This window comes from Porites lutea, chromosome 6 (assembly GCF_958299795.1).
Source record: "Porites lutea chromosome 6, jaPorLute2.1, whole genome shotgun sequence".
Classification (NCBI taxonomy): Eukaryota; Metazoa; Cnidaria; class Anthozoa; order Scleractinia; family Poritidae; genus Porites; species Porites lutea.
In genome coordinates this window covers 5,939,876-5,966,876 of record NC_133206.1, presented here as the reverse complement: position 1 = coordinate 5,966,876, position 27,001 = coordinate 5,939,876, and the positions used below count along the sequence as shown (strand labels likewise).

Genomic DNA, 27,001 nt, shown 5'->3' with positions numbered 1-27,001 from the left:
ACAAGTTGACGTTCTACGCGGGCGAATGTCTTTCTTGTCTTCACTATACTACTACATAACAAGGCACAGTGCCACAATAAACAATGCCACTTACATTTGCCGGTTTTTTAAAAAACCTTTACAATGTGGTTTTGTTAAGCACCGGCTAAACTGTGTTTTAAATTCAGCCTTTGCGGTTTAAAATTAACTTGGAAGAGAAGGATAAAGTGTGCTTTATTCTGACAACATTAATTGAACTTCTCCTGTCAGCGAGATTCCAGTCTCTGCCAAGGATTGTACATAGTTACTATTAATCTATACATTGTTTCTTTCTGATTTCTATGAATGAAAGTTTACCAAGCTGTGTTCAACTTATCTTAATTCTCACATGATAGACCCTTCATTTCACCGTTTTCACCTTTTGATAAAAAGAAGTAAGCGAATATTCATCGCCATTGCTGGAAAAAGTTACCAAGTTCAAAGGTGATACGTCCAAAGAGAGCGAAGATATTGCTATACAAAGTCGTTTGTTATACAGACGTTTGTATGGTGAGGCCAAGAACTTGACACAATATCACTATGTCTTCGGTAGTTTTCAACTAATCGCTTTCAAACTTCGCAGCGTTGCTGATTTCAAGGCGTTCTATCCAGCCGAGTAAACGGATTTTCGCTAACTGGTCCCAGTCAAAAAGACGTGGAAGGGTCTATAACCGTCTTGCTTATTATTGCTTTTGAATTCTCTGCAGGAAATCGAGAGACAAAGCCCCACAGATGTCACACATCTTGATATTCCTGCTGATTTGGCACTAGTCTTTGCCAACATCCACGGTAAGAACACATGAATGACCGCTTAATGTAAAAAATTTGAAGCCTGGTTCACGCAAGCACATTTTTTGTGACAATGTTTTTGTACTCGTGTACTCGAGAAAGTGCATTTTTCCAAATTTTTGTGAGATATGTAGTTAGATGTCAGTTGTTATAATTTGTATGGTAATCCATGACAATCAACACTAACAATCCTGATAAACATTTAAGTAACTACTGTAGTGAAACACAGGCAGATTATTTAGACTTTCTTAAAGTAGGGTGAGTTGAAGTGGAATCAAATAGGGATCGAAAAGTGAGGACGGTTTAATTCTTTTCGGGAAAATTATTATCTTGACGAAACAAATGCATTGCGGTAAATCTTACGATGGACTCTAAACCTCCCAATAGATTCTTCATTCAAGGCGTTGAATCGCTGCTAGCGTAATTATCCCCTTACTTCAATTGCATTCGACCATACAGACCTTCTTAGTCACTACTGAGCTTACCACAAACGATAATTATGAAAGTTAATAGTTTTAGTAATTATGTTAATTAACGTAGGTATTGATACATTATTTCTGTTTTTAAAAATAAGACTGGTCTTTGACCCATGGAAACTCTATTAAAGAAAACAGAGGAGAAATAATCAAGAAAGATTATGCAACATCAGAGTTACCGAGGGATATTAATGAATTCCCTTTCTCCAAGTTTGCTCATGAACACTTCCAAGTAAGAGAACTCTTTATTTTAGGTACCACTTTGTAATGATATCGTTTTTCCATATTTGCTGTTTCCATTATGTACACCACTTGCAGATAACTAACAATAAGCATTTTGACATTTTCAAAGGAGTGTTGTCTGATTTTGATTTTGATGTTGGCTTTTTTTTTGTCTAAATCATCATCATCGTCGATATCACCACCACCACCACCACCACCATCGTCGTCGTCTTCATCATCGTCATCATCATAATCATCATCATCATTATCATCATCTGTAGCACATCATCATCATCATCATCATCATCATCATCATCATCATCATCATCATCTGTAGCACATCATCATCATCATCATCATCGTCATCATCATCATCATCGTCATCATCATCATCATCATCATCATCTGTAGCACATCATCATCATCATCATCATCATCATCATCATCGTCATCATCATCATCATCATCATCATCTGTAGCACATCATCATCATCATCATCATCATCATCATCATCATCATCATCGTCATCATCATCATCTGTAACACATCATCATCATCTGTAACACATCATCATCACCTGTAACACATCATCATCATCTGTAACACATCATCATCATCATCATCGTCGTCGTCGCCATTATAGTTAACATCTTCAAAATTTCCACCGCCTTCAACATCTTCACGGTGGTGGCGACCACGAGAACGTCAAAAACAGTAGGTTTAATGAGCAAAGCCACTCTGCTCGTTCGTTACAATTTTTAGTGAAAGACGTATACACAGAACGACATTTTTTGAACTTGTTTTGGATGCTGTTCCTGTGATTTCAACTCAAGGAGCCGCCTACATCTGACAAACTTAGCGAGCTGCAATCACCGCGATGACGTTGAAAAGAGCGCGGGTTCACTTAATAAGTGACGTTTTCGCTGTCTTCGCTCTCCTGTCTCTTAGACTCTTAATTATCATTTTATTTGTGACAAAGCTTCATTGACTGCCTTGGTTATATCTACTTAAACGTTTTTGAGAAGATCTCTCTTTCTATTTGTAGAGTGAGCACCAATGGCGTATGCTGAGAACTCCGTTACGGACCAGCTTGTTACATATCAAGTATTCTGACAGTGTGCTGGCAACCAGCCTCTTTCAGTTGGTAAGCAGATTCTGGTGTCATAAATTCCATGGTATCAGTAAAATGTGAAAGAAGGGGATTGACAACACTGTGATGTGCTTGGATTGCCTTCCTTTATCGAAATAATTCCTTTTTTCTTTGCTTTTTGTTTTTCTCACAACATAGGTAATGCGATTTATGGATGATGAGTCCATTACTGGTCCCAAAGAATTTGCTGTTGGTAACTATTTGGTACAAATGGTGAGATCATTTTCTGCTTCCTTTCGTGCAGATAAGCGGAATAGTTACATCTGATGAGTTACTTTGTTACTTGATGGTTGGAAAAAAGGAACAAATTCTCTAAAGTTTGTTAGAAATGAAGGGCCACACAGTAGCCAACATGTCTCATAACTGGCTCTGCAGGGGAAAGGGTCAAACATGTTTGGAACACCCCCACCCACCCTCCATAGCCAACATGTCTCATAACTGGCTCTGCAGGTGAAAGGGTCAAACATGTTTGGAACACCCCCACCCACCCTCCATAGCCAACATGTCTCATAACTGGCTCTGCAGGTGAAAGGGTCAAACATGTTTGGAACACCCCCACCCACCCCCCCATAGCCAACATGTCTCATAACTGGCTCTGCAGGTGAAAGGGTCAAACATGTTTGGAACACCCCCACCCACCCCCTATAGCCAACATGTCTCATAACTGGCTCTGCAGGTGAAAGGGTCAAACATGTTTGGAACACCCCCACCCACCCCCCATAGCCAACGTGTCTCATATCTGGCTCTGCAGGTGAAAGGGTCAAACATGTTTGGAACACCCCCACCTACCCCCCATAGCCAACATGTCTCATAACTGGCTCTGCAGGTGAAAGGGTCAAACATGTTTGGAACACCCCCACCCACCCCCTATAGCCAACATGTCTCATAACTGGCTCTGCGGTGAAAGGGTCAAACATGTTTGGAACACCCCCACCCACCCCCTATAGATGACATTTTCTGAAGGCAACTCTAGAGAGCTTTTCTAAGGGAGGCAATACTAGGAAAGAAGTTTTTCTCAAGGGGATTATTATCCAAAATGTCAATTTCTGAAAGGTGAAAATACCAAGAATAAATTTCTGAAGGGATGAGGGGAGCGTTACATCATTTGTTTAGGGATTGTGAGTACAATTCTTCGATAGAGAGTGCTGTAAAACCTCCTTTCTGAAGGCGACAAATAACATTGCCACATTTTCTGAGGGGTACGGGGCCAAAATAATACTTTTTCTGAAAGATTCTAAGAAGGGGGTTACATTAGGAAGATTTTTCTGAAGAGGTCCGCCAAAAAACACCTCATCAATAGGGGAAGTTTATACTAAATGGAATGACCCTTATTTTCCTGATACTCACTACCTAAGTGTTTAATTAGCAATATATGATTGGTACTGAAAGAATAAGATGCTGACTGCGTCTAAAAGACCCACCAATCCTACATATTAAATTAAGTTCCATTTACGTCTTGTTGTCTTCTCAGGGTATTTTTAAGAGCGAACTACGCGAGGAGATGTACTGTCATCTTTGTAATCAAACATGGGGAAACCAATCTGATGTTAGTAACGAACGTGGATGGCTTCTGCTAGCATTATTTCTTTGTTGTTTTGCACCATCATCAAGACTCTACAAACATCTTCTCAAGTAAGCTGCTGTTAATTTGTTTTACACTGTTCTGACAGTGACTTTATTTTCATGAAATTTTCTTTCTTATGTAAATTCAAGATCCTCTCTTTCTCATCTATGATCCAGCCGGGACAATTAAAACAGGAAATACTAATATCAAGTCAACAGTAGGAAATATCGTGCACAGTAGTCAGTACCGCAAGAAAGTGCTGCCGAATAGCTTTCATTTGAATGCATGTCACTTCAAATGACTTCGCTAAAAAGATAACAACATTCTATGGCCTTACGACAGAAAATAGCCATGACTTAGAAGGATCCACAGACCAAGGGCACCTTGTAAAGCATGCAAAAGGCTAGTACTACGAGAAAACACTGAAAAAGCCCGCACCAATGATTATTCGTGAAAAGTGGTGCTATAGTTACTGTTTGCGGTAACCTTAGACTGAAACTTGCTCATTGATTTTAGGTATGTTTCTGACCAAGCGTACAATGGCTACAAGAGCTATTGTCAGCATAAGCTACTGTGCTGGGACATGAGTGGGTCGCCTGTGTCACGATGTCACCCTCCCACTCGGCTTGAGTGGGAAGCTGCAAAACATAAGGCAAATATGGCGGCTGAGTGCCACTTTCCTGATGGTAAGAGATTCTTTACATAAAAACTTTGTCTCGGTTTTGTGAACGTTAAACTGAACTTAAGCAACGCTTGAAGTTTGCCTGAGAATCTGGGGCCAGCTGCTTAACGTTGAAGGGCCAGGTATATCATGCTAGTTGCTATCTTTTTTAAAACGCTATTTTTACATCAATTGAATTCCAAACATAATAATCCATTTTTGTTATTTAAGACTATAGTTAGGCATTGAAACTGCTTTCTGTCATGTGGAGCAGGATGGTAAAAGGGACGTGGATTGAAACTTTAAGTTTTAATACTTTGTCTGCAAAAATCACCAAAAAACGTTATGGTTAGTGCTCCCTGGTCAAATTTGTTTGATAGTGCCTGGGTAAAGGTACCAAGTAATGACCTCAGCACAGAATTGACCAAAAACAGCAATATCCTCGTGACATAGCGCCTTTTACGTCTAAGGCTCAGCTTATTCTAAAGTTAACAGTGGAACTTTCAGCTGACTGAGTTCCAAGTAGTCAGCAGAGTTTGATGTGGTGCCGTCATATCTTTTACACAGCAACTACCAAGTCATTAAGTGTATCTACCAAACTTAAGTTGTGAAGCTGTGTGTTTTTCCTGTAATATTTATATACCTGCCTCTTATGTAGGAGAGAGAAGAACAGCGGAAGTTGAATCTTGTACCACAGGAGAACAGTTTGCTGCTTCAGTACTCGAGGACAGGTGAGTGAATCTCCCAGTACTCAATTACTCTTGTTCTTAGCGGAGCTCTCCCGCGCGCGCAACGGAGCACCATGGGTAATAAAATTTGGTTACATGCATCCAAGAAATTTCGGTTGTGACAAAATCGTACGTCCGTCCCTTCACGTAATGGAATGTGAAATATCACTCTTACTAGCTTTTAGTCCAAGGCATATACCGTCTGTCCTCTCTGTTGTGGTCAGTTGACAGCTTTCGATAAAGGGTATCCGCTGTGCAGTTTCACATGACTGTATCGCGGGCTTAGGTGTACAACTCATTGAGGTGACGTGATTTTTTAAGTTAACCGCTGACCAGTTATTGGTTGTTAGTTGGCAGGCTCAGATCCATTTTTCAGGTGGAATTCAGTTTGCTTAACGCGAAAGTTGAATTAGTTCAGATAGACATAACTTCAAAGATCCCAGTAGAGATCCGCTTTTGGTCTTGGCTAAATCTATATAGTTATATTATCATGATAGCTAGACAGTGATGTAAACCTACTTTATTTTTTGCTTTTTAGAGGAGTGGAGGATCCAAAAGGTTGGAGCGTTGATCTTGAATGCAATGACTGGACCTCTTCTCTTTGCGGCCGAGACTATGTTCTCGATCTTGTTTCTGAACTAGAGTATCCTCCAGCCTTTCCTCTCTCTCAGTCTTCGTCACTGTTGTCAATTAAACCAGGACGCACAGTTCCAGAGAGCCAGATGAAGACGCTATCTAAGTAACTTTTTTTCTTTAGTATGAGTAGTATAATAAATAATAGGTTCCGGTTACTCATCCTTTTTGCGCGGAAATCTCGTTAACTTGCCGGGACCGCACCGATCTAGAAAGAACTTAAAACCTGTTAAACGGGTTAAACCACTTAACAATAGCACGTGATATTATCTTCATGAGATTTCATCGCTCAAAATTCAAGACAAAAGGCTATGGTGTCATCGGTGTTGATATATTCCCCAGCAAGTTTATGAGATTCTCCTGCAAAATTGAGGAGTAACTGGTCCCTACTTTACTTCTAGTATTTCATATTCCTATTGTAATGTGCTAGTGAAGAAATTTCACTGAAACAATTCCATTATGAGTAGGCGAGTCCTTGATCAAACTGTAAAAAAGCAAACTTGAATATTGGCAGGACATTGCAGAATTAGCTATTTCTGAAAATATGGGCTCCATATACCGAGAAATTATGTTTCAAATTCTTCACGCTGTACAAAGAGTAATATACGATATATTAGCGTTTTCCCATCCAGAAATTCTTAGTATTTGATGGCTGAATTCTTCCGGTTAACGAGCTTGTTCTGTATTTCTCGGCGCCTTTTGTTGATGAACGATGACTTAGGTTTCTTACCAATGTCAGAACTAGCCGTCAGACCGATCATTTCGAAATATCTTTTTTGGAGGGTTTCAGGGTTCACACAGTCCTGAGAAGTCCTAGAATTTTAGGTGAAAAGTCCTTAAATTTCTGTGCAAGTCCTTGAAAAGTCCTTGAATTTTCTTCAACTTTGAATTTAGTGGCCTGGAAAGTGTCTTTTAATGCTTTTTGGTTGTCCAAGGCAGAATATAAATCATAGCTCAGAGAATTAAAGGTTATTTACATAAAGCGCTCTTTGTTTTATGCAAGAATTTACTATCAATTTAAGACCAGTGAACTGAAAAATGTAGAGAAGTTGGTGAAGCAAACAGTTCAAGCCTTAAAGTTTGTTAGAGTAGACTGGGAATGTGCATTTTTGTACAATCTTTGAGATTATATTCCTGGTAGGTGGTCCTTGAAAACGTCCTTGAAAAATGGTTGCTATTTTTTGTATGAACCCTGGGTTTTCGCTGAAAACCAGTCATCCAAGCTCGAGCAAGCGAACTCGGACCGTCTGAAAATCGGAATTTCCTTAGCTAGAAAGCACTTTTTATTATAGTCGCAGTTCTATCCGTTAAACTGATTTTTGTTTTTTAATTTCCAGCCTGCACATGCAGCAAGTTCGTGGAAAAAGCGTAGCAGAAATTGCCTACAAATTCTCCTTTGTTGAGCATCAACGCACATCGTCATTATCTAACCATGCTCAGCGTGAAGATGCTTTAAGTGCAGCCACATCAGCAAGATTGGCGGAAGCCAGTTACCACGGCCAGGTAGAGGATGGCCTGGTGCAGAGAACAAGGCTGGGAAGCAACACTGTCTCACCCACTTCTCCTAGTGCTCAAGTATTTGTTCCACCTCCTCCTCCACCCGCACCGGCGTTTATTCCACCGCCCCCTCCCCCGCCGCCTCCAGTGATGCCGCCACCTCAGGCAGTGGTGCTCAGAGGAAGATCAATCAAGAAAGGAGAAAAGAAAAAGCGAGATAGTGAACCCCAGTTATCTATGGCTGAAGTTGTTGCTAAGGCGAAGAAAATGCGTGAGGCGCGCGAAAGTGTGCTGTCGACCGGCAGCTCCGCCTCTGCGAATCAAGAAAGCAAAGAGGATCCGTTTGAGTCTGCGATGCAAGCCCGAGTGGTACAGCTGAAGAGTAGAAGAGTTGAAGTTCAGCAAGGACCTCGGCTGGAGGAAGACAATGAAATGATGAGGGAAATGCGGCGCAAAGCCAAACGTGCAAGTCAGGCGTTTGTTGAAAAGGAAGAAAAAGAGGGTGTTACTATCACTATCGTGAATGGCGGGTTATCTGCAGTAAATGGTGGAAGAGTTGTCTTGTCCTCCTCTTCCAGCAGAGGTACTGGAGACAGTGACTCGATACAATCATCAGAAGGTTCCGATAAACTAGAGTCACCAAAAGAAGTCAATGATTTTGTGAACAGTTTGTTTGACCCAGTGCTTTCGCAAGGAGTCGAGGGATTATCAAGTGAGATTGCGCTTCAGGGAGCTTTGAAAGGTGGCGGAGGAGTGAATCAGCCCACAACGACGTCAGTGAATACATCTGCTTCAGGAACGTTCACAACGACAGCAGCAGTGAATGGACATCCTGTCGGTCAGGGAAATGGGTATCCTGCGTTTCCGATGCAAGGGAATGGGTACCCTGGGCTCATTCCGGGAATGGTACCCGCCGGAATGTATTATGGCCTACCGCAAACCAATGGACCTATGTTTCCTGCACCAAATATGGATGCAGCAGTGCTAGCGGCTCAGCAACAGATTCTTATCGAGCGGCTGATAGCACAACAGGCTCTTTTACAACAACAACAAACGGCTGCTACACAGAAACAACAAGAGCAGCTGTTGCAGCTGGCGCAGCAGCAGCAAGCACAGTTAGAGCAGATGCAGCAACTCCTTGCTGCTACTGGCCAGCAGAGTCAGTTAGCTGCTGCAGGTCTAAATCAGTCTAATGTGACCACGGGTATTGATACGGCGAGCGATGCACAATCGACTTCCGTCGCTATTTCAAGTATTCCTGTGAATGGCCATGCCGTTATTGAGAACGGTGAAAATGATGATGCCAAATTCCAAATTCCACTACCTCCTCCGGAGTTTTCTGACACTGTTAGTTTGGAGTCAACTGAACTAACTATCCCTTCGTCACCGCCACCACCATACCCCATGTCAGAAGTCCAGGAACAATCAATTACTGTTACAGAAACATTCCCACCACCTCCAACTCCCTTAATGGAAAACGCCGACACTGCAGACAAGGTGGATGCGCCTCCGAGACCAGAGCTGAAGAGACGGTCTACTGATAAGGTGGCCCTAGCGGTGGCCGCTTTGGAACTTATATCAGACGAGGTGCGATCTCCTGGTCCCATGTCACCAGTGAAACATGGAGAACAAACGTTTAGTTTTACCGTTGAAACCTCTGCAAAGGAAAGGCCAGAGTTTCACAAAAGAGCGTCGTCTTCAATGGGATTTGTATTATTATCGGACAAACAGAATAAAACTGTGCTTCATCCCAGATGTACTGGACCTTATTTGTCATATAACAATGTCAAGTGGAGGTTTAACATTCGCAAAGAGGTAGGCTGCAAATCGTGTACAATTAGCCCTCTTTCTACAACTTGTTTACAAGTGCAATGTAAACGCCACAAAAAGCTTCGACTAACGCGTTCAATATTGTCGTAACAACTTCATATCGCTATCAGAGTACGGTGCAGTCTGCCAGAAACGACCGAAGAAAAAATATCCAAATATCAAGTTCAACCCTTCAAGAACCGCCTTCATTCGTATCTCCTTTAAATTTTTTCTTCCTGAAGTTCTACGTTGACTTACGTATTTGAATTGCGGTGAACCATTTTAAATTGGCCTTTTAGAGTGCCCTTTTATATTGTGAATATAGTTTTTATACCTCTGATTCAGCTGTTGTTTACATAAGTTTAATGAAAGAGTTTGAGATGCAATATTGTGACCGTCTGATAGTCGTCGTCGCCGCCAATTGGCTCAGCTGTTATACTGCAGGAACATGTTTCAAAATCGTGCGCACGCAGGTTCATAGCGTCCTTAAGATATCATTTTTATTTTGCCCTCAAGAAATACACATAAAATGCGACTTGTCGGCGCGGGCTAATTTGCCCCCCAAATTCTGAATTAAAAAGTATGGGCGCAGACAGACAGACTTACCTTTGGAACCTTATCTGTTGGCATTCTTTTGTAGAATGACCCTTTCCTCTCTCGGCCTTTATATTTGGCATAGCCTGCTGGCAATCTCTCCCCGGGCGCTCTGGCGGCGTACCCCCGGGAACCTCAGGAGAGCTTGTTCGCAGGCTACATTTGGCAACACTAAAAGGGAACATTGAATTGAATAAAGGTGAATATTCTATATTGTTTTAGGTTTTTATGGCAGATGAGAAAGTCAGCAACAATCTGGTTCAGCGCCTCATTTTCCTACAGGTTAGTTTTGCTTTTGGAAGGGAGCTTCCTTATTGAAAAAAATACAGGGTTTAACCTTTGACCTGGCTAAGGCCTCTGAATTGCGAAGTTATATTCTACCATATGTTAATTTACGGTAAAAATCGAGTGGTTTCTTGACCACCTGTTTGTTTTCATTTTTGGTTCGAATCGAAGTGCCGTTCGTTATAATCCCTTTAATCCTGAGTCGCCAGGATATCTATCCGCTGTTCAGGAAAGGAGCCCACCGTCCTCCCCAAAAAGTGGGTGCGGAGAAGGGGCGAGGGGACATACACCAGAGTCTAGAGAGCGGCAGAAATAGAGCCTTCAATAACTAGTTTTTGTGTTAGCCTGCGTTTATCGAGATATGAAGCACGCGTGGAGAGCACGAAAGAGGCGCTAGGGATGCTTGAGGCGTAAAATGAAATTGGACTGATGGCAGATTTTCCTCCGAAGGCATGAAGGATACGTTAGGTTCATTCATTGTATTGAAAATCTTAATACTTGAGCGTTTATAAGCGAGTGGGTGTATTCACGTTGTGGTCTTTTCCTAACTGTCGTTAAATGCGTATTTTTTCCTTCAGATCGTTCGAGATGCTTATTCCCATTGCTGTTGTAAAATGTCTAAAGATGATTGTGGAAGAATGCAGTTATTATTACGTAAGTTTATTCTGCTTTTCTTATCATTAAAATGAAGTACAAATGTATCATCGAAATGCGGTTTTGAAGAATGTAAAAATTATGATCTGTAAACCATGCACAAACACATCAAAAAGTAAAGCGCACAGAAAGAGATATATTTTGACAATTTCTCGCAAAACGAACAGAAAGTCAAGAACACAATAAACGTTTGCTAACTAATAACATCTTGTAGTTGATTTTAGTTTTTTGGTGATTGGAATGACATGAAAGAGAACAAATTACTCAAATATATATTCTGACGGCAGGCTGAAAAAGCGTGTTGGTGGATAAGCATAATTTCCATAAGAAAAGGAAAGAGGTTTGTATCAAAACAAGGTCAACCTCAGCCTGACATTCACTCAAAGACTAGGATACTAAGTTCACAGCTGTAAAATTATCTATTCGTCCGCCAAAACATTTGTCTGGACCCCTGTAAACGGGTTCTAAGGTGATTATTTTTTATTCGATCTTTTGTCAAGTTTTTAACAATTTTATGACATATGGATGTTTCTATTCCCTTCATTCGGGGTTCGTGTCACCGCCTAAGATGGTTAATACGTTTCCACATCTAAAGCGTTGTTCCAGTGGTTTTTCGTATCTGGAGGTTAACATCTTCTAGCGTAGAACATATAATAGTGTTTTGCATAAACAATAGAGTTGAAATTAGGATAGATCCGCCTCAGATAATTGACTGACGCATCAGCAGTAAACTAGTCACATTCAATGTCTCGTGTGATTGAAGCCAGAATTAATATGTAATGTTGTTGGCTTTTTTATGCAGAGAAATATGGTATTACCCCTGAGAGATCTCATTCCAGCTCGCCAGTGGAAACTATGGTGATTGAAGCGGCTAGGCAGCTCCCGCTCTACTTCAGTAGATTTTTCGTTGTTAAGGTAAGCTATCGCAGCTCAAGTTATTTCTGGAGTCCCTTACAATGTCACCCAATAAGGTGGTTTTTATGCTGCTCAATCAATAGAAAATTAATCAGAAGTTGGAGTGTGAAATCGTTGAAGAATGTTACAAATCCGTTCTCAGTCTTTGAGTAGGAACCTTAAAAAAAACCGCACGAAAAACCTTTTGAAATACCGTAAATTCTCTATTAAGCCCCCTCCCCCCTTTCTTTCAGGGGAAGAAGGTTAACAAGCCCTCCCCTTATTATTCTTCACTAATAAATGATAGACTGTATTAATCAATCACGACTATAAAACTTCGTGTGCACTGATCCGGGATTGTTTATTCACCAACTGGAAGTATGGATTTGTTTTTGATCCTCGGCTGCATGACCTCCAACTTCTTGTACTTGAGCTTTTCCACTTTGTGTTCTAGTTTTTTCTGGAGAACTGATACCATCGTCTTTGCTAAATTAAATATAGCTCCCCCTCTCAAGTAAGCCCCCTGTCTCTATTACCCCCCCCCCCCCTCTCAAATGTGTTTGAAATAAATTAAGCCCCCCCGGGGGGCTTAAAAGAGGATTTACGGTACATGCTTTTTTCTTCCGCTATTAACTCAGGGTCAGAATGACATCCCAGACGTTCATTACCTTGCTGTTTCTGAACATGGTGTGAAATTGGTGAAAAGAGACAAGATAACAGACGAACTGGAAATCTTAAGAGAGATACCGTAAGAGCTTAACGTGTGCGCTACTACTTATAAAGGAAGAAAATCTGTGAACCAGAAGACTGTGTGGCAAGCTTTTAAGTGCGAATTCATTGAGGAATTTGGAACGAAAAAAATGGGGAATGGGAAGGGGTAGAAAAGAAAATCTCTCCCCCTTCCTTCTATTTTTTCGGTTTCGTTCCAACTTTCTCAGCAAACTCGTACGCAGGCTAGTATAGTAAACTGGCTGCGGTCGTTACTCAATACTCTTGGAAAGTACTCTCGGTAACATAAGCCAGTTATACAACAAAACGCGGCGATATTAGTTGAGTTGGTAAAGCGCGTCTCTAGAGCAGGAGTCTCCGCAGCCGGACCAGTACTTGGAGTCTTCATAACCTGGTATAATCGGCTTGACTTTCGTGTGACTCGGATAAGCGTGTACAATAGGGGAATCTGTCCTAAGCATTGACCGTATCTACCGATGACGTCACGACCTTTACTAAAGTAGCTGTGATGTTTTCTTGGAAACTTCTGTCATACGTAAAATCCGACCACTCCGTTATTACGGTTGGTCTGGCCTGCGTGGCTCGTTTTGATTAGTTATTAGACTTAATGTAAAACACTGCTAACAATGCTTTGTGCTGTAGTCATCATGATCTCATTCTAGCAAGTAGTACCGGATTTGGCGAATTCGTTATAGGTCACTCCAAATTCCTAGTGATTTTTGCTTAAAGTTCTGGTGGCGTTTTTCTTGTAAATTAAGTACTTTTAACTAGCAAATTCTATTTTTCTTTGAAATTTTATGCTGTGAAAAGTTTGTTTCATTGGAAACATACTTAATTTGACAATTGTGTAAATCTGATCACTCTCGGCTGTTTTCTTGATGGATATTTCATTCACTTCGTGTATCATTAATTGTAGGTACATGGAGCTGGTAAAGTTAAAGGCTGTAAAAGACAAAGTGACTTTCACATTAACAAGGGATGTTAAAGTTGTTCTTCAAGCTGACAGGGTTAGTTTGACAAAATAGTTTCTATTGACAGTCAGTTTTTCTGTTATCCGTCCGTTGTTAAAGGTGGTCCCTTGTGTTGTCTGCTAATTGAAAGCCACTTTTTCAGGCTGCAGAGATCAAGCAGATTATTGATACGTACTTGCGACATTTAGAAGAGGTAATTTAACATTGTTCTTTCTTTATTTTTTTATTTATCATTCTGCATTCTTGACACTGATTTCTTTGCAGATTTCCACGTTCAAACATAGGCGCGTTAGCTTCGTGTTAAGTATACTTATTAAGGAAAAAACGTCCAGAATACAATATTATTCTCGATTGAAGAGCTGGAATTATTGACAAACTCAAAAAAGGACGCTTTTAAATTACTGTGGCGATAATCATGGAAGGCATATTACTCCTAACCTGAAGCGAAATTCAGCGTTAATTTATAATTTCACATGGCAAATGCAAAATTATCATGGCAGCGTTCCGTACGAACCAAGATGGCGTCCAAGTTTAAACAGTTTACGAATGAAGAGGTCAGATGACCAAAAAACCCTAAGGTAAACCGAAACACAGCAAAGAACAGAACAGGTATTAAGTCCAGTCATTTAGAAAATTGTGAAGTGTGAAGAACTTATTACTCATACGTAGAGTGAAATCCTTAAAACCACTCCGCTCACCACCGAACTCAATCTGTTTACTATAGGAAGTGAAGTACGTTCGAGCTTTGTACGATCATGTGTCACCCGACCCTTCACTGCTTAACTTCAAGAAAGGTGACGTCATCAAGATTGTTCGCAAGGACGATCTAAAGGAAGGCTGGGTATACGGGATCTTTAACAACCATGGCGGATATTTTCCTGATGACTATGTTACTCACATTCAAGAGGTAGAATGCGTTATTTTTTTTATCCCTTTTAGCCCCAATAGTGATTAAAACCAAGTTTCTCCTTGTAATTTTAATACGTAGTCAATCAGAAGGTTCATGAGAATCAAATATATGATATATGATCTCCCAAGATATTTTTACCATATTTTATCATGTTCTTCTCACTACTTTTATGACAAACGTTGAGGAAAAGAAAGGAGAATTTGTATTTTAATATTGGATTATTACAGTGTTGAAAAGATAGCGGGTTGATCATTTCAAAATGTTTAAAAACGTTCTCTGGTTAAAAATGTTAAAAATTCAAGCTTTCGACCACCAGAACTGCGGTCTTCAACGTGTCTTCAACTGGTTAGCGGAGTGTTTTCTCTCGTTCACATCGTTGAAAGCTTGTATTTTTTAACATATTTAGCCGGAGAACATTTTTTCAACATTTTAATTACAGGGTTATATGTTTGTCCACCGAGTCAAAGATCTAAAACCATGTTGGTATCACGTTTGCGACTAAAGAATTAAAGTCGACCAAATGTCGCACAAATAGCCAACAAATATGCATTACAGTATTCTTTACAACGGCCATGGGTTTTCATGAGCGCATGCAAGTCATTGAATTAAACGCCTTTGCGTTGATCAAGTGGTTTGAATTTAAGAAAGAACGCACTGTGCAGTGAGGTTCATAGTGCTATTTACACACTGTTGACTTCAAAACTTGAAAACCTAAAATATAGCTGTTAAAGATTTATAGTGGATAACTTAAAGCCAAACTCTGGTAACACGTTTCTCCTTGTGAATTTAAAGGGGCCTTGTCATGCCATTTACATTATTTTTAAAAAGCTAAAACGCGTCTTCGCATCATTTTAATTCCAAAAATAATGGTAAAGTTGTGTTATTTAAGACTATATCTAGGCATAGAAATTGTGTCTTGTCGTCTGTTGTTACGGATGACAAAGATGGAAATGGATTGAAACTTCAACTTTTTCAAGTTTGAAAGCTTTGCCAACAAAATCACCAAAAAGGCATTGTGGTTACTGCTCCCTAATGAAACTTAATGAAATTTGTTTCATATCTTCTTCATAACTCTAACCAGGAGTATTCTGTGAATGGGTCAGAAGTAGCCAAGGAACGACTCCAGCACAGAATAGAGCTTAAACATAAACATTTTTGTGACACAGACCCTTCAAACTCTTAGGTGGCATCATAAGCACTGATCTCAAGTTTGCCAAGTGAACTGTTTCTCTCTATATTACTTTAGGATCCGCAAGCTGTACGACCCAGCACCCTGATGAAGAAAGCTGCTTCCGTAGGAAGTCTGCATAACCTTGATCCCAATACACCGTTTCCAGGCGAGTCGCGCAGTCGCACAGGAAGTATCAAGTCTAATAGATCCGACAAATCGGACGATGCTTCCGGTAATCACTCTATGATGGAGTTTGCCATGAAATTCTTTAGATTTGGAAGGTAAATACTATTTCACTACTCTGTCACGTTTCTTTTAAATAAAACTTGTAACGTTTTCTTGACTTAGTCTCTCCTACCCATGTTATTGGGGATTTTTAAGGGACCTTGCGATTCGAAAACGGCGGCGCTAATAAAAACGATAAGCCGCCGTTGTCAAAAAACTCCACTCTGGGGACCGTTTTCGAAAACTTGCGTTTTTGGTGCCCGAAACGCCATTTACGTGTGGACGGACGGCTGAAACGGAGAGAAAAAATCTCCGTTTCAAAAATATCCGGGTACGTGTGGACAGTGCGACCTACATTTGTCATGTTAAGAAATGAATCCTCCAGTGCGCTAATTCACGGCAGTTGTGGATTCCGTCGGCTTTAGTTTGCTTCATCTCGTTGATTGAAATCTGTAATACTGAATTTATGTTCCAAAGGATGTTAAGTTAAATGCTGGTTTGTAAATATTTTTTACGCAGAGAAGCTGTTGTGAGAGGCGAGGATGGTACTATCCGTGGTACTGTGAAAGTCAAAGGAACTTTGGGCCGTTCAGCCAAATGTACGTACCTAAAAGATCTCATTATTGCTCATGAAGAATGCTACTTAACAGTGTTTCTTTTGACTGTTAATTTATCTCTGTTTCTTTTATTCGCCCAAACAGCAACGCAAAAAAGGGAGAAGTCTGCTGGATGGACATGGAGCGGATTAGCCGAACTAGTCAAGTTTAGCAGAGTGAGTTTATTATCATTGTCATTATCGTTAAGTCATGCATTTGTGGCATGTGTTGTCTCGAATATTGTTTGTGACTCTTGTGAGTATGAGGTCGCTGAAACCAAATTTAATAAAGTGGAATGGTAAGGAAGTCCGTGAGACTCTAGACTACGAGTAGTCCCCCATTTTTCCTTAGGGACAGTAGAGCGAGCGAAACGCGAACGCGCTTGAAAATCACCCCACGCGAGAATAGGCGACACGCCGCGTGTCGCCTATCCCTGAGGAAAAGTGGGGGACTACTCGTAGTCTAGTGAGAGTCCTTTGTGGGCTGACGGCGCATTCTTATCATTCAAAACTTGTTACACAAAAGGAACGTCGCACTAATTTATTCCGTCACTCACTAACTCTGCTGAAACACAGCAAAGGGCAAATCGCTGACATTTTGTTTATTATTCTTTTCCAGATCCCTCTCCAAGCTTCACTTTTGATGTTTGAACCCCCTCAGTTGAACAAATATTCTGTTGAAACGTTTCAACGTAAGTTATATGCCTGTAGATATATATAGTGAGTGCTTGGGGCTTTCAAGAAGTGTGGAAATTCAAGTGCACCTCGTCGAAGAGAGGGAATAGAATATTTGTTCCCAGTGAAACTTTAAGCTACATTCTGGTTTTAGTATGTTGAATATCGGATATGAAAGGCAATCATCGTCGGTTACTTCTTCTAAAAGCGCCCAGCATTACTTCGAGGTCACAAGACATGTTAAAACTGTTTCCTGCCAAACGTTTCTTAGCGCGCGGTAACATTGGAAAGTGTGCACCTTGAGATGGTAGTAGTGCATTGTTATTCGCGCTTCGGACAACATTTCACACCTCTGCGTGCGTGAGGGAGCGGGAAGACGGCGCATCTGCCGTCAATTTAATAAAACTATTACAAGTGCAATTTACAAGTGCAGCTATTGTTTCAGACTCTAAAACAATGGCTAGACTTGTATGTTGCACTTGTTAAAGTTTTATGAAATTGACCCCTGGCTTCTTTTTTACGCACACGCGTGACTTGTCACGATGTCCAGGTTAACGGACTTATAAACCAGTTCTCCTTCTATTTTCAGTGATCATGAAGTTCATGGGTGACTTGCCTTTGTCCAAACAACAGAAAGATACTGATATAGTGTTCACTTTGTTGAAGGTAACCTTAATGCTGTTTTCTTGTTTTTAGCTTATCTGCATTCTTTTAATTCCTCTATCCTTTTCTAAAGGACTTCTAATTTATCTTTTCTTTTTCATCAATCTTTTTGGTTTATAGATGTGCCGTGAAATTCCTGATCTGAGCGACGAGGTTTATTGTCAACTGGTTAAGCAAGTGACCAGTAATAAAAGTGCAAAACCGTAAGTTTTCCAGTTATTTATCGTTATGTTTTAATGAGGCTCGTCAAAGTCATGTTGTGACTTTTTGCCTTTGCATGGTCTCAGCATATTGCAGATTTCTGTCAACAAGAGTTGAATGGTTTTCAACAAGCCAAAACTGCAATCCGTATCAATTGACCTCTTTTTTGTCTATCCGTGCCGTGCCTTCTTTTGTGCTTGCTGTGATATTTAAAAGTTCCTTCACTGCTTTAATGGGTTTTCTGTGTATCACCAAGAGAGAAAATTGGATAGAGAGAGAAACCCACAGTCTAGCCCTTGGGATATGTGAATTACACCAAAGTTATTTTTAGACCTATTATACGCTTAAAATTAATCGGTAGTTGGTTTCCGGAGAGGTCCGCAAACTTTTATTAAGATTTGTCAAGAGAATAATGGAACGTTATGTTCACTTGGTGTGTCCCCATTGCAATATTCTACATGGTTTGCTTTGAGGCAGTCGCGCGTAGCCTTGATGACATTTCAAACAATCGATTAAAATGTGCAGACGTTCCTAGGAATTAGACTTCAGTTAAATTACAACCTCTAAAAAAAGTTTATTGAAATTCACATATCCCGGCTAATGCCCTAGGATTCCCCTTCTTGCTCGTTATTTTCTCTCGGTATCACCCTATTTGGTGGCAAGTTATTGGCTAAATTATGTGAAATCGTGTCTCCGTTAACTGTGAATTCGTGTTGCATATCATTATAGTGACAGTGGAAGTCGTGGCTGGCGGCTTCTGATCATCATCACCGCTTACATCAAGTGCACCGAAAGATTTGAACCCTACCTGGTTAAGTTCTTACAGACCACTGCTGGAGACCCTAAGAGAGAGTTCCATGGTAAGTGTTACCCCTCTTGAATTACGCAGTTGTCACTCAACTTGACGTGAATGACTGCCTTGAAACTATTAAGCTCGGCACTCAAGGTGTGGTCAGTTTAAAGCCCAAGTATCACATTTATCTTTGAAATAATTATTCTTAGTCAGAAAGGGTTGAAGTGACCAGAAATAAGGGCATGATCACTCTCAATTGAGTTCAATTGACATTTTAACAAGTGTCTTCCCACTATTTCTCTAAGGAAGTCAGAGCCACATGACAGGAGAATTAGGGTTTTGGTCGGCGAGAACTCGAGGGACCACCAGCACTTTGTTAAGTCAAGGGCAGCAGCATTGCCCAGTTAACTAGGTTCGTCTAGCAGTCTACAAAATTGTGGTTGTTTGCAAAGAAAGTCCTAAAAGGTCCGCATGATTTCACTAGCCAAAGGAAGGGTGAAAACTAATGATACAATGAAATAATGGTGTCTTGTTTTAAGGTGCAATTTTTTTTACATTTAAGGTGCTGCGGCAGCATGTGAGATGAATTTGATGAAGACTTTCAAGTATGGGGGAAGAAAAACTCCACCAACTAAAGACGAACTCAGCCAGCTTGTGGTGCGTAACACAACCTTCAACTTGTTAAGTCACAGCAAACCTGTCCAATTTGTACAACTTTATTGTGCTCTATTTCCATTGAGACAGGACGTTTTTAGTTTAAGCAATTACACTGTAATGCGAATTTCGAATTTTTTACAAGAAAAAAGAAGAAAGAAAAAGGTTTTTAAACAAGTGTTCATGTTTCTTTTTTTTTTTTTTTTTTTTTTTAAATTGAAGTTTTATTATGTTTCTTCTTACAGCAAGGGCGCCAAACGAAACGGCAAGTTTTCCTTCTCCCTGGATGTAGTCGAATGTTGAAGGTTCAGACCAGCTCAGTAAGTAACTTCATTCACGCTTGTTTTGTGGCTAAATAAAATTTAGGTATAGTTAACTCGAGAGAATGCTGGCCAGCGGTCATTACTTTGGTATTAACGGGGGCGGTCCAATAGCTTCACAGGGGATTCACAGGGGCCGTTAGGAATTCTACAGCTTCTCTGTGGAGGTCATGCTATTACGCTCGTGTCGCTTTACGCTTATTGATATTGGTCGATAATTTACAATATTGCTAAGTTCTTTTTTTAGCGAGGCATCTCAGTATAGTATAATCTCTGGAATAGAGAGGCTAGCTGATCTGACAGACTGGAAAGCACATCAAAAAATACCATTGAGAAGTGGTCGCACATGAAAGTTCGACTGTCCACATTCTGTTTTGCAGCTAAAAGTTTAGAGCCATACTATAATTCAAACTCTGATAGTGAAAGGAGCAATTCAATCTTTTTTTTCAGACTGGTTATGATATTATTAAGGAGATTTGTGGCGACATGGATCTGACGTCTGAAAGCCATTACAAAGAATACGGCTTGTTCACCTACATCGAAGCACGTAAGTTAAACCAAAGGTCGAAAGCAGACCAAAACGGAATGAAAAACACTGGAATCACTAAGCTGGTGTTGCAATTCAAAGTTGTCTTTGGTTTGAAAATTTACAAACCAGTTTGTACCCTTTGTTTTCTTTGTTTCAAATTGTGTTAACGGTTCTGTGACGAAGGAAAATACTGAAGGCCTATATTTTCAAACTAAAGAAAAATTTGAAGCCTGCTTAAAATGAGCCTGAATAAGATAGGTTTATTTTCGAAGTAGTCTCATCTTTAAAATACGGTTTTCTTGCGCGTGTTTTTGTTTAGTTTTCCCTTCAAGGTCCCCATGAACTCGAACGCGCTTTCGTTTTTCTAGGTTGTCACGTTTTCCCTTCCCTTGTATGAATGGAGGCTCAACTTAACAGGGATTGACTGCCATTTTTCTCTCTTTTTCTGAATAGAAAATGTAATGGTTGCCATCCAGACGACGGATTACATTATGGACGTAGTGAGCTCCATGGAGAGACAGGGAATCAAGTTCAGTTTGTGTTTCCGCCGCGTCTTGTGGCTGCAGGGCCTGAGGCTTGACAACGAATTGCTGGTCAACGTCGTCTACTTTCAGGTAAATCCCGTCAAACTGGTTTTATTACAGGCAGACCACTCTCTATTCGCCCCAAATCTGAGCACCAATTATCTATAGTACATATACAGAGGAAATGCAGATGAACATTACGGCGGTTCCAATTTGCTCCAGAATACATATTTGAATGGAAATGTAACGATAAAAGTCCAAATGAAACGTTAACTTAGTCCCGCAGTTGTCATATCATTTCGCCATCGTGGAAGAAGTAAATTTCCGCATCACCGAATTTCAGCAAATTTCACTGAAACCAGTCATTCACTGATTTGAAGGTTTTTCTAAATAACTCTGAATATGGGGTTACAGGTGCATGTCTCGACAAAAAGCTATAAATTGTGGTAAGTTATAAAACCCCCTGTAATGTGCTCTTTTTCGGTTGCTCTAACGATAAATAAATAATAAATCAAGGTTTTTGAACCCTTTTAAATAAGTGCTTCATCAGCCTCGTTTTCCCGGTCGTCACTGCACATCACGGATCCTTAACTTATTTTCCCCTCGATTTCTGGCCAGCGTGCTCCGCGTTTACGCTCTATTGTGGTCTCTAATTACGCTAAATACTTCTAAGAGTTGTTATTTAAGCTCTACCCTCATGTTTCCTATTTTTACAAGTGGGTGTATTATCTGTATACAGGTGCTGCCGGATTACATGGCGGGATATTTACTGGCAACTCATGCTCGATCATTTAACGATCCTCAGGTAAACCAAGCTGAAGAGCATTTCTGTTTTAGTTATTTTCATTTGAAATAAAGGGTTTCCTCTGCCTCCCCCTGTTCCGTCGCTTCGTATTTGCATAGAGGCGAGCGCGAAACGCGGTAGACTCGTGTCGAGGCGCAATGAACCATGGGAAGGAAAAAAAGTGGGGCGAAGCGCCGTCTCGCCCGGCTTCTCCTTCCCGCCTTCTTTTGCGCGCAAATTTTTCGTCCAGAGAGGGAGCCGTCTGGGTGCTAGGCAGGGGTTCCCTCTTCTTGCCGTTCGTCTTCGATGTATTACACATATCTAATTTGGTTATGTCCATTCCACTCTTCCTTTTTTCCTTCAGTTTGCCTGGTCTTGACAAATGCTTTTATTTTATTTCAGTTTCAGAATCAGATTGCAGAACTTGGTGCCCTTCAATACCGAGCTCGTGATGAGGCAGTTCTCCCAGCAAATCTGTATGTCCCAGTTCGTCTATTTATAGAACGATATCCCCGTGACTTAACAATGAAATTCCAATGCGCCCTCTAAAAAAGGCCAAAACGTCAAAACGTCATCCTTTGAACCCTTACGGTAGTTTTTGTTTTATTTTATTTGACAAAAAGGAAAGGAAAAGAGAGAAAAAATGAAATTGCGAGGAGACCTAACAGAAACTATAGGAGCTTATGAGAGGTTAGGCCTCCTCAAAGATCCATTTTCTTGTAACAATATCAGAACGTAATCAAGAGTAAAGGAGAATTAATACAATGATCACTTTAGGAAAAAATTATTTGATCTTTTACCAAATTCTCTCAACTGGTTCTTTAAAGAAATGTATGAGATAAGTCTGGAGAATTTGTATGTTGCTATTGGGGTTTATCATACCACCCTCTCAACATCGCGCCGGTTGTATTAGGTGCGATCTGTAGTCACCGAACTGATTTAGGTTCTGCTTTGCTATTTAGTTCTGAAGTGGAGCATCTAATTCCAAGAGGAATGAATGACAAGTTACGAGCTCAACAGTGGATGATACTCGTACAAGATCACTATCGCAGCTGTGTTTCATTCTCCCCCCATCAGGCACGCCGAAAGTTTCTTGGTAAGAACTTTGCACAATCGGTCCCATTAATTGATGCACCCGTAAACATCCGTGTACGACCACTTTCCCGGTTCTTCTTGTATTGTCATCATTGTTAAAGGTTTAGGATTGACACCTACTCTGTGTAGGTGAAGAGAGCCTTTCAAACCATACCCAAATGAGCGCGATTCAGTCATACAGTCTTCGCAGGCTAAAAAAGTAGAAGAAAGGTGAAACAAAAGGAGAGAAGAGAAAGTGAAAGGTGTAACTCTGGTGGACGGTGTCACTTAAAATAATGTGTTGTCCTCATAACATCAATGTGCCGTTCCTATACTGCTCTCTTGATTGCTGATCTTTTTACTCTGTCTTGCAGAAACTGTAACCAAGTGGCCTTACTTTGGGTCAACCTTTTTTGAAGTAAAGGTGAGTCTTGGATTAGGTCACTAACATGTCATTCGGAAATGAGTTGTAGATTGCGAGCAGTCTCGCTTTTCCTTCAGATTTGGTGAGGGGAGTGCAATCACGCGCGAGCGACGACGACGCGAGAAGCGAGGATGGCCGCGTGTTTCGCGCGAAGGACTAAGAGAGAGAAGACTGCTTGTAGTCTAAATGTATTGTACAGTTCTTGAGCATGTTTTTGTTAGGTTGCTCAATCTCGTTTTTAAATGGAGAGAGAGAATAAGCCGTTCCCTTTATGAATCTCAACCACCACATGTGTGGGAAGCAGCATGACCGAGTTACTAAGGTGGTGGGTTCGAGGCCCGGTGTTCACCTGCTAGCTGGATTGGATTTGTTACTCGGTAGTCCTGAGTTCATTTTTTCGGCTACGCTTGTCAAAACCTCGCAGTTTTCTTTCTATCTGTAAGATATTCTCATGAAGTGTGAACAGCTTAATACGAGAATACTTAAAACTCAATCACCTGCGAAGACATTTACAACTCAGAACAGGATATCATTAAGATATATAGGCTACTGTTACTCAAACTACGTAAAAGCTTATCTACCTGACTGAGCATTCACGTTACTTGTTTGATTGCGTATTGATTTGTTTTTTTGTTTGTTTTAGAAATGCAGTAACCCAGCTGTTGGCGGAGACTGTGTTTTAGCAGTCAACAAAACTGGAGTTCACTTTTTGAGTCATGGAACTGTGGTGCGTAATAAAAGACTTTGCTTAAATACTCTCTTGATGAACAGAATGCTCTAAGCGATACTTTACGTAACAGCAGTGTGCATGTATTTAACCTACTCGTCATGTTTTCTTCCAGCAAACGCTACTGAGCGAACCGTTTGTTAGTATAATTTCTACACGCCTGTTAATCTCGGACAAGAAGAGACAGTTCTTAGATCTGAAAATTGGGAATGTGATGATGCAGAAAGTATCTCGAATGGAAACTTCACAGGTTGGTATTTTATGAGAAGACTGCTTTCAATCCGCCTTTTCTCTTATAAAGCTAATCATTTAAGCAGGTTGTCAGAATTTAGCTGTTGCAGTCACGACGGTGAAGATAAACCTGTATAGTGCTACGCGACCGCAAAAAGTTATTATCACGAGTACATCTTCACTGTAGAGTTTCTCCTTTCCCAGAATTCACAGCAAATCCATTCCACACCTCGTTTCACTTCACACGAGTACTACGCGGCTAGCATTATGTTTACATATGAAAGTAATTAACTGTTCTCGTAATGTACGCTCACACATTCTGGTTAAAAACTCTCTTCCAGGCCAAAGAAATATCGAACCTCATTTACAAGTACGTTGCCATGTACTCGTCTGCCAAACAAGAGGGCCAAGGACTTGCAGGCGTGTTGCGAAACAACCAGGAGGCCCAGCGAATGTAAACACCTTTAAGTAGTGTGCCTTTATGGTCTTCACTGTCTCAGCTGGTCATGTGACTGCAAAAAAACAGACTGTCACAAATCTCGCACTATTATGGTGTCAAGAATCTGAGTACGGCTCGTTTATTTTTGTAACTGGTCGTTAGACATTTGTGTTTTTATGATCCAGGTGATGTCCACTAGAACAGACAGAGGTCTTCTTTCTACGTGCATCATAAAGTGAAGCCAGTTTCTATAGGAAATTTAATATACATAGAATAACTGTACAAAGAACATTGCTAGAAATTCGTGCTACCCATTTATTATCAGATATGAATAGTATATAAATTTGTATTGAAATACATGATAGAAAGAGGACTTCGCAGATAACTGTAAGGTCGTCCAGATAGTCATTTGTCGAAATATAATGCTATAAACACCAACGTTTTATGCCTTGAATTGAAGCCTCAAGGTATTATTCTTAATTTGTTCATTGATAAGCATATTGTTAGGTGTTTTTTTGTGCTTGACCACGTATTATTGTTTTTTGTTGTTTTTGCATTGTCCCATGAAGAATGAAAGGTAACGTTACTTTTCTGTTTGTCTTAACGACGCTTTAGTTCAAATAGATGTTTTGTAAAATCTTTTTTTGCCCAGCAAGTCGTTTTCAGCTTAAGGGGTTCCTGAGGTATAATGTCCGTCTTCTGTTATCCTGGGTAATACGTTAAGAGTAGTTAACTTAGTTTGTCCTCATTTAATTTAAACTCGCAGAAGTTCGAAAATATATCGTCAGTGATAGTTTTGTCCTCACTTGGGGGATGCCATGCAAAAATTTTGATAAATTGGTATATATTTTGTAAAGTAATTTGAGAAGCAAACGATGTTCATAGAACATTTGCTAATGGCACTAATCGTCCCAAAGCCCTACTCTCGTTTTTATTTTTGCTTTATTGTTTTCCTTTTTTCTGTGGAATCTCATGAATTTGTGGTGGAGTACATTAACGTCATAAGTTCATATATGAATAAAACGTGTAGGAATATCTTTTGTTCGACGTTAATCCTTTCAACCGCAAATTAATAAGATTTCACATTAAAAAGAAATTAATGGAAAAAGAAATGACCGTTTCTCTTCAGATTTCGATTCAAATGATGAATCTGAATGCAAGATGAGAATCTGTATCTTCATTTAGTGTAAAAGGTGTATTTCGCGTAGGAAAATGACATTTAAAGAAGCTTATGTTGCTTACTAAATCTTCCGTTAATGGTTAAAAGAATGACATTGACTGAATGGGTAAAATTGGTATTTTTGATAAAGAATATGAAATAATGTATTGTATAACCCAGAGGGTACTGCTCAACAATTTGACGAATTGTAGTTTGTAGAAATTTTCTCTCGCAAGAGTAAATTATTTTTAATTATTAAGATGTCGACACGCAGCAATTTGTAGTAATAATACGAGACACGAGCACTTGCCAAATGTAGTTTAAAGGCAGTTTTGTAGTGTGCAAGTTTAATATGACAGTGTAGAATATATGCAGAAATTACTGCACATAGACGCAATAAGAAAGCAGTAGGTTTTGTGTGATGGAAATGCTATAACTTGAAACTGAACTTTTGAATTTGTTTACGGTTTGTATCCGCACAAGAACATCATATTTCGTACGTAGACAATAAAGGAAACTTATATACAGCGTTGTCGTTCATGACTTTAACATAAAAGGGTCGAATTGAAGCGAGGGGGGGAGGTATGATTCCCACTACCCAGAATGTCATTTGTCGAAGAATTAAGCTACAACTCGCCTTTTAATGAGTTTCACCGCAAGTTAGTGATATTCCTCCGCAAATAGATTAATTTCGCCTATACTATACCACTATACGGGGTAAAAATTGCCCCTTAAGGGGGCAGTATGGTTAAAAGCAATATTTTTCGTTGATTTCCACCCTTTTTCTTGAATATCTGTCCAAGATTTCATTCAATCAAAAATTGACTCAATTAAGTTACAGTCCTTAATTCAAGAATTATTTGTGAATTTTTGGATGATTTTTCGAATGTTTTTAATGTATATAATTTAGGGGGGGGGGAGATGTTTAAAATTTTGGGAAAATGTTGGATTTGGGGGTTGTTAAAAATTAAAATACGAAGTAAATAATTATTGGACAATTACCAGATAGCCCACAACCACAACAAGGTGCCTCCCAAATCAACATCATTTCCACAAAAAAACAACCGTAAATGCCCCCTTATACCTATGGGGCAGTTGGTTACCGCAAAGACAATCCAGTCTCAAGCAACTCAAGCGCAACATAAAATGGCCAACAGCCTGAATTTCAGACGTCCCCTTGAGTCGCATACTCCCGAAATGATTAAGATATCCTAAAATTTTAATTAGA

At 40.1% G+C, this 27,001-nt stretch overlaps 1 protein-coding gene across 1 annotated transcript in view; it reads left to right on the top strand.

Annotated features, from left to right (window-relative positions):
• The window catches only part of LOC140940859 (unconventional myosin-XV-like), a 54,520-nt gene extending 28,222 nt beyond the window's left edge, over nt 1-26,298 (top strand). Inside the window, exons 27-60 of the mRNA XM_073389829.1 lie at nt 726-807; nt 1,382-1,515; nt 2,552-2,650; nt 2,795-2,869; nt 4,128-4,288; nt 4,737-4,906; nt 5,540-5,612; nt 6,148-6,348; nt 7,580-9,554; nt 10,365-10,424; nt 11,006-11,081; nt 11,884-11,996; nt 12,614-12,723; nt 13,621-13,711; nt 13,818-13,868; nt 14,400-14,582; nt 15,832-16,037; nt 16,501-16,580; nt 16,683-16,753; nt 17,196-17,268; nt 17,841-17,917; nt 18,035-18,117; nt 18,845-18,975; nt 19,471-19,565; nt 19,808-19,882; nt 20,333-20,429; nt 20,865-21,025; nt 21,675-21,740; nt 22,122-22,195; nt 22,682-22,815; nt 23,168-23,217; nt 23,861-23,944; nt 24,060-24,194; nt 24,517-26,298. Of these exons, the coding sequence (XP_073245930.1) occupies nt 726-807; nt 1,382-1,515; nt 2,552-2,650; nt 2,795-2,869; nt 4,128-4,288; nt 4,737-4,906; nt 5,540-5,612; nt 6,148-6,348; nt 7,580-9,554; nt 10,365-10,424; nt 11,006-11,081; nt 11,884-11,996; nt 12,614-12,723; nt 13,621-13,711; nt 13,818-13,868; nt 14,400-14,582; nt 15,832-16,037; nt 16,501-16,580; nt 16,683-16,753; nt 17,196-17,268; nt 17,841-17,917; nt 18,035-18,117; nt 18,845-18,975; nt 19,471-19,565; nt 19,808-19,882; nt 20,333-20,429; nt 20,865-21,025; nt 21,675-21,740; nt 22,122-22,195; nt 22,682-22,815; nt 23,168-23,217; nt 23,861-23,944; nt 24,060-24,194; nt 24,517-24,633 (5,463 nt within the window). The 3' untranslated portion in view covers nt 24,634-26,298. The remainder of the gene's footprint in view (nt 1-725; nt 808-1,381; nt 1,516-2,551; nt 2,651-2,794; nt 2,870-4,127; nt 4,289-4,736; nt 4,907-5,539; nt 5,613-6,147; nt 6,349-7,579; nt 9,555-10,364; nt 10,425-11,005; nt 11,082-11,883; nt 11,997-12,613; nt 12,724-13,620; nt 13,712-13,817; nt 13,869-14,399; nt 14,583-15,831; nt 16,038-16,500; nt 16,581-16,682; nt 16,754-17,195; nt 17,269-17,840; nt 17,918-18,034; nt 18,118-18,844; nt 18,976-19,470; nt 19,566-19,807; nt 19,883-20,332; nt 20,430-20,864; nt 21,026-21,674; nt 21,741-22,121; nt 22,196-22,681; nt 22,816-23,167; nt 23,218-23,860; nt 23,945-24,059; nt 24,195-24,516) is intronic.
• The last annotated feature ends 703 nt before the right edge of the window (nt 26,299-27,001 follow it).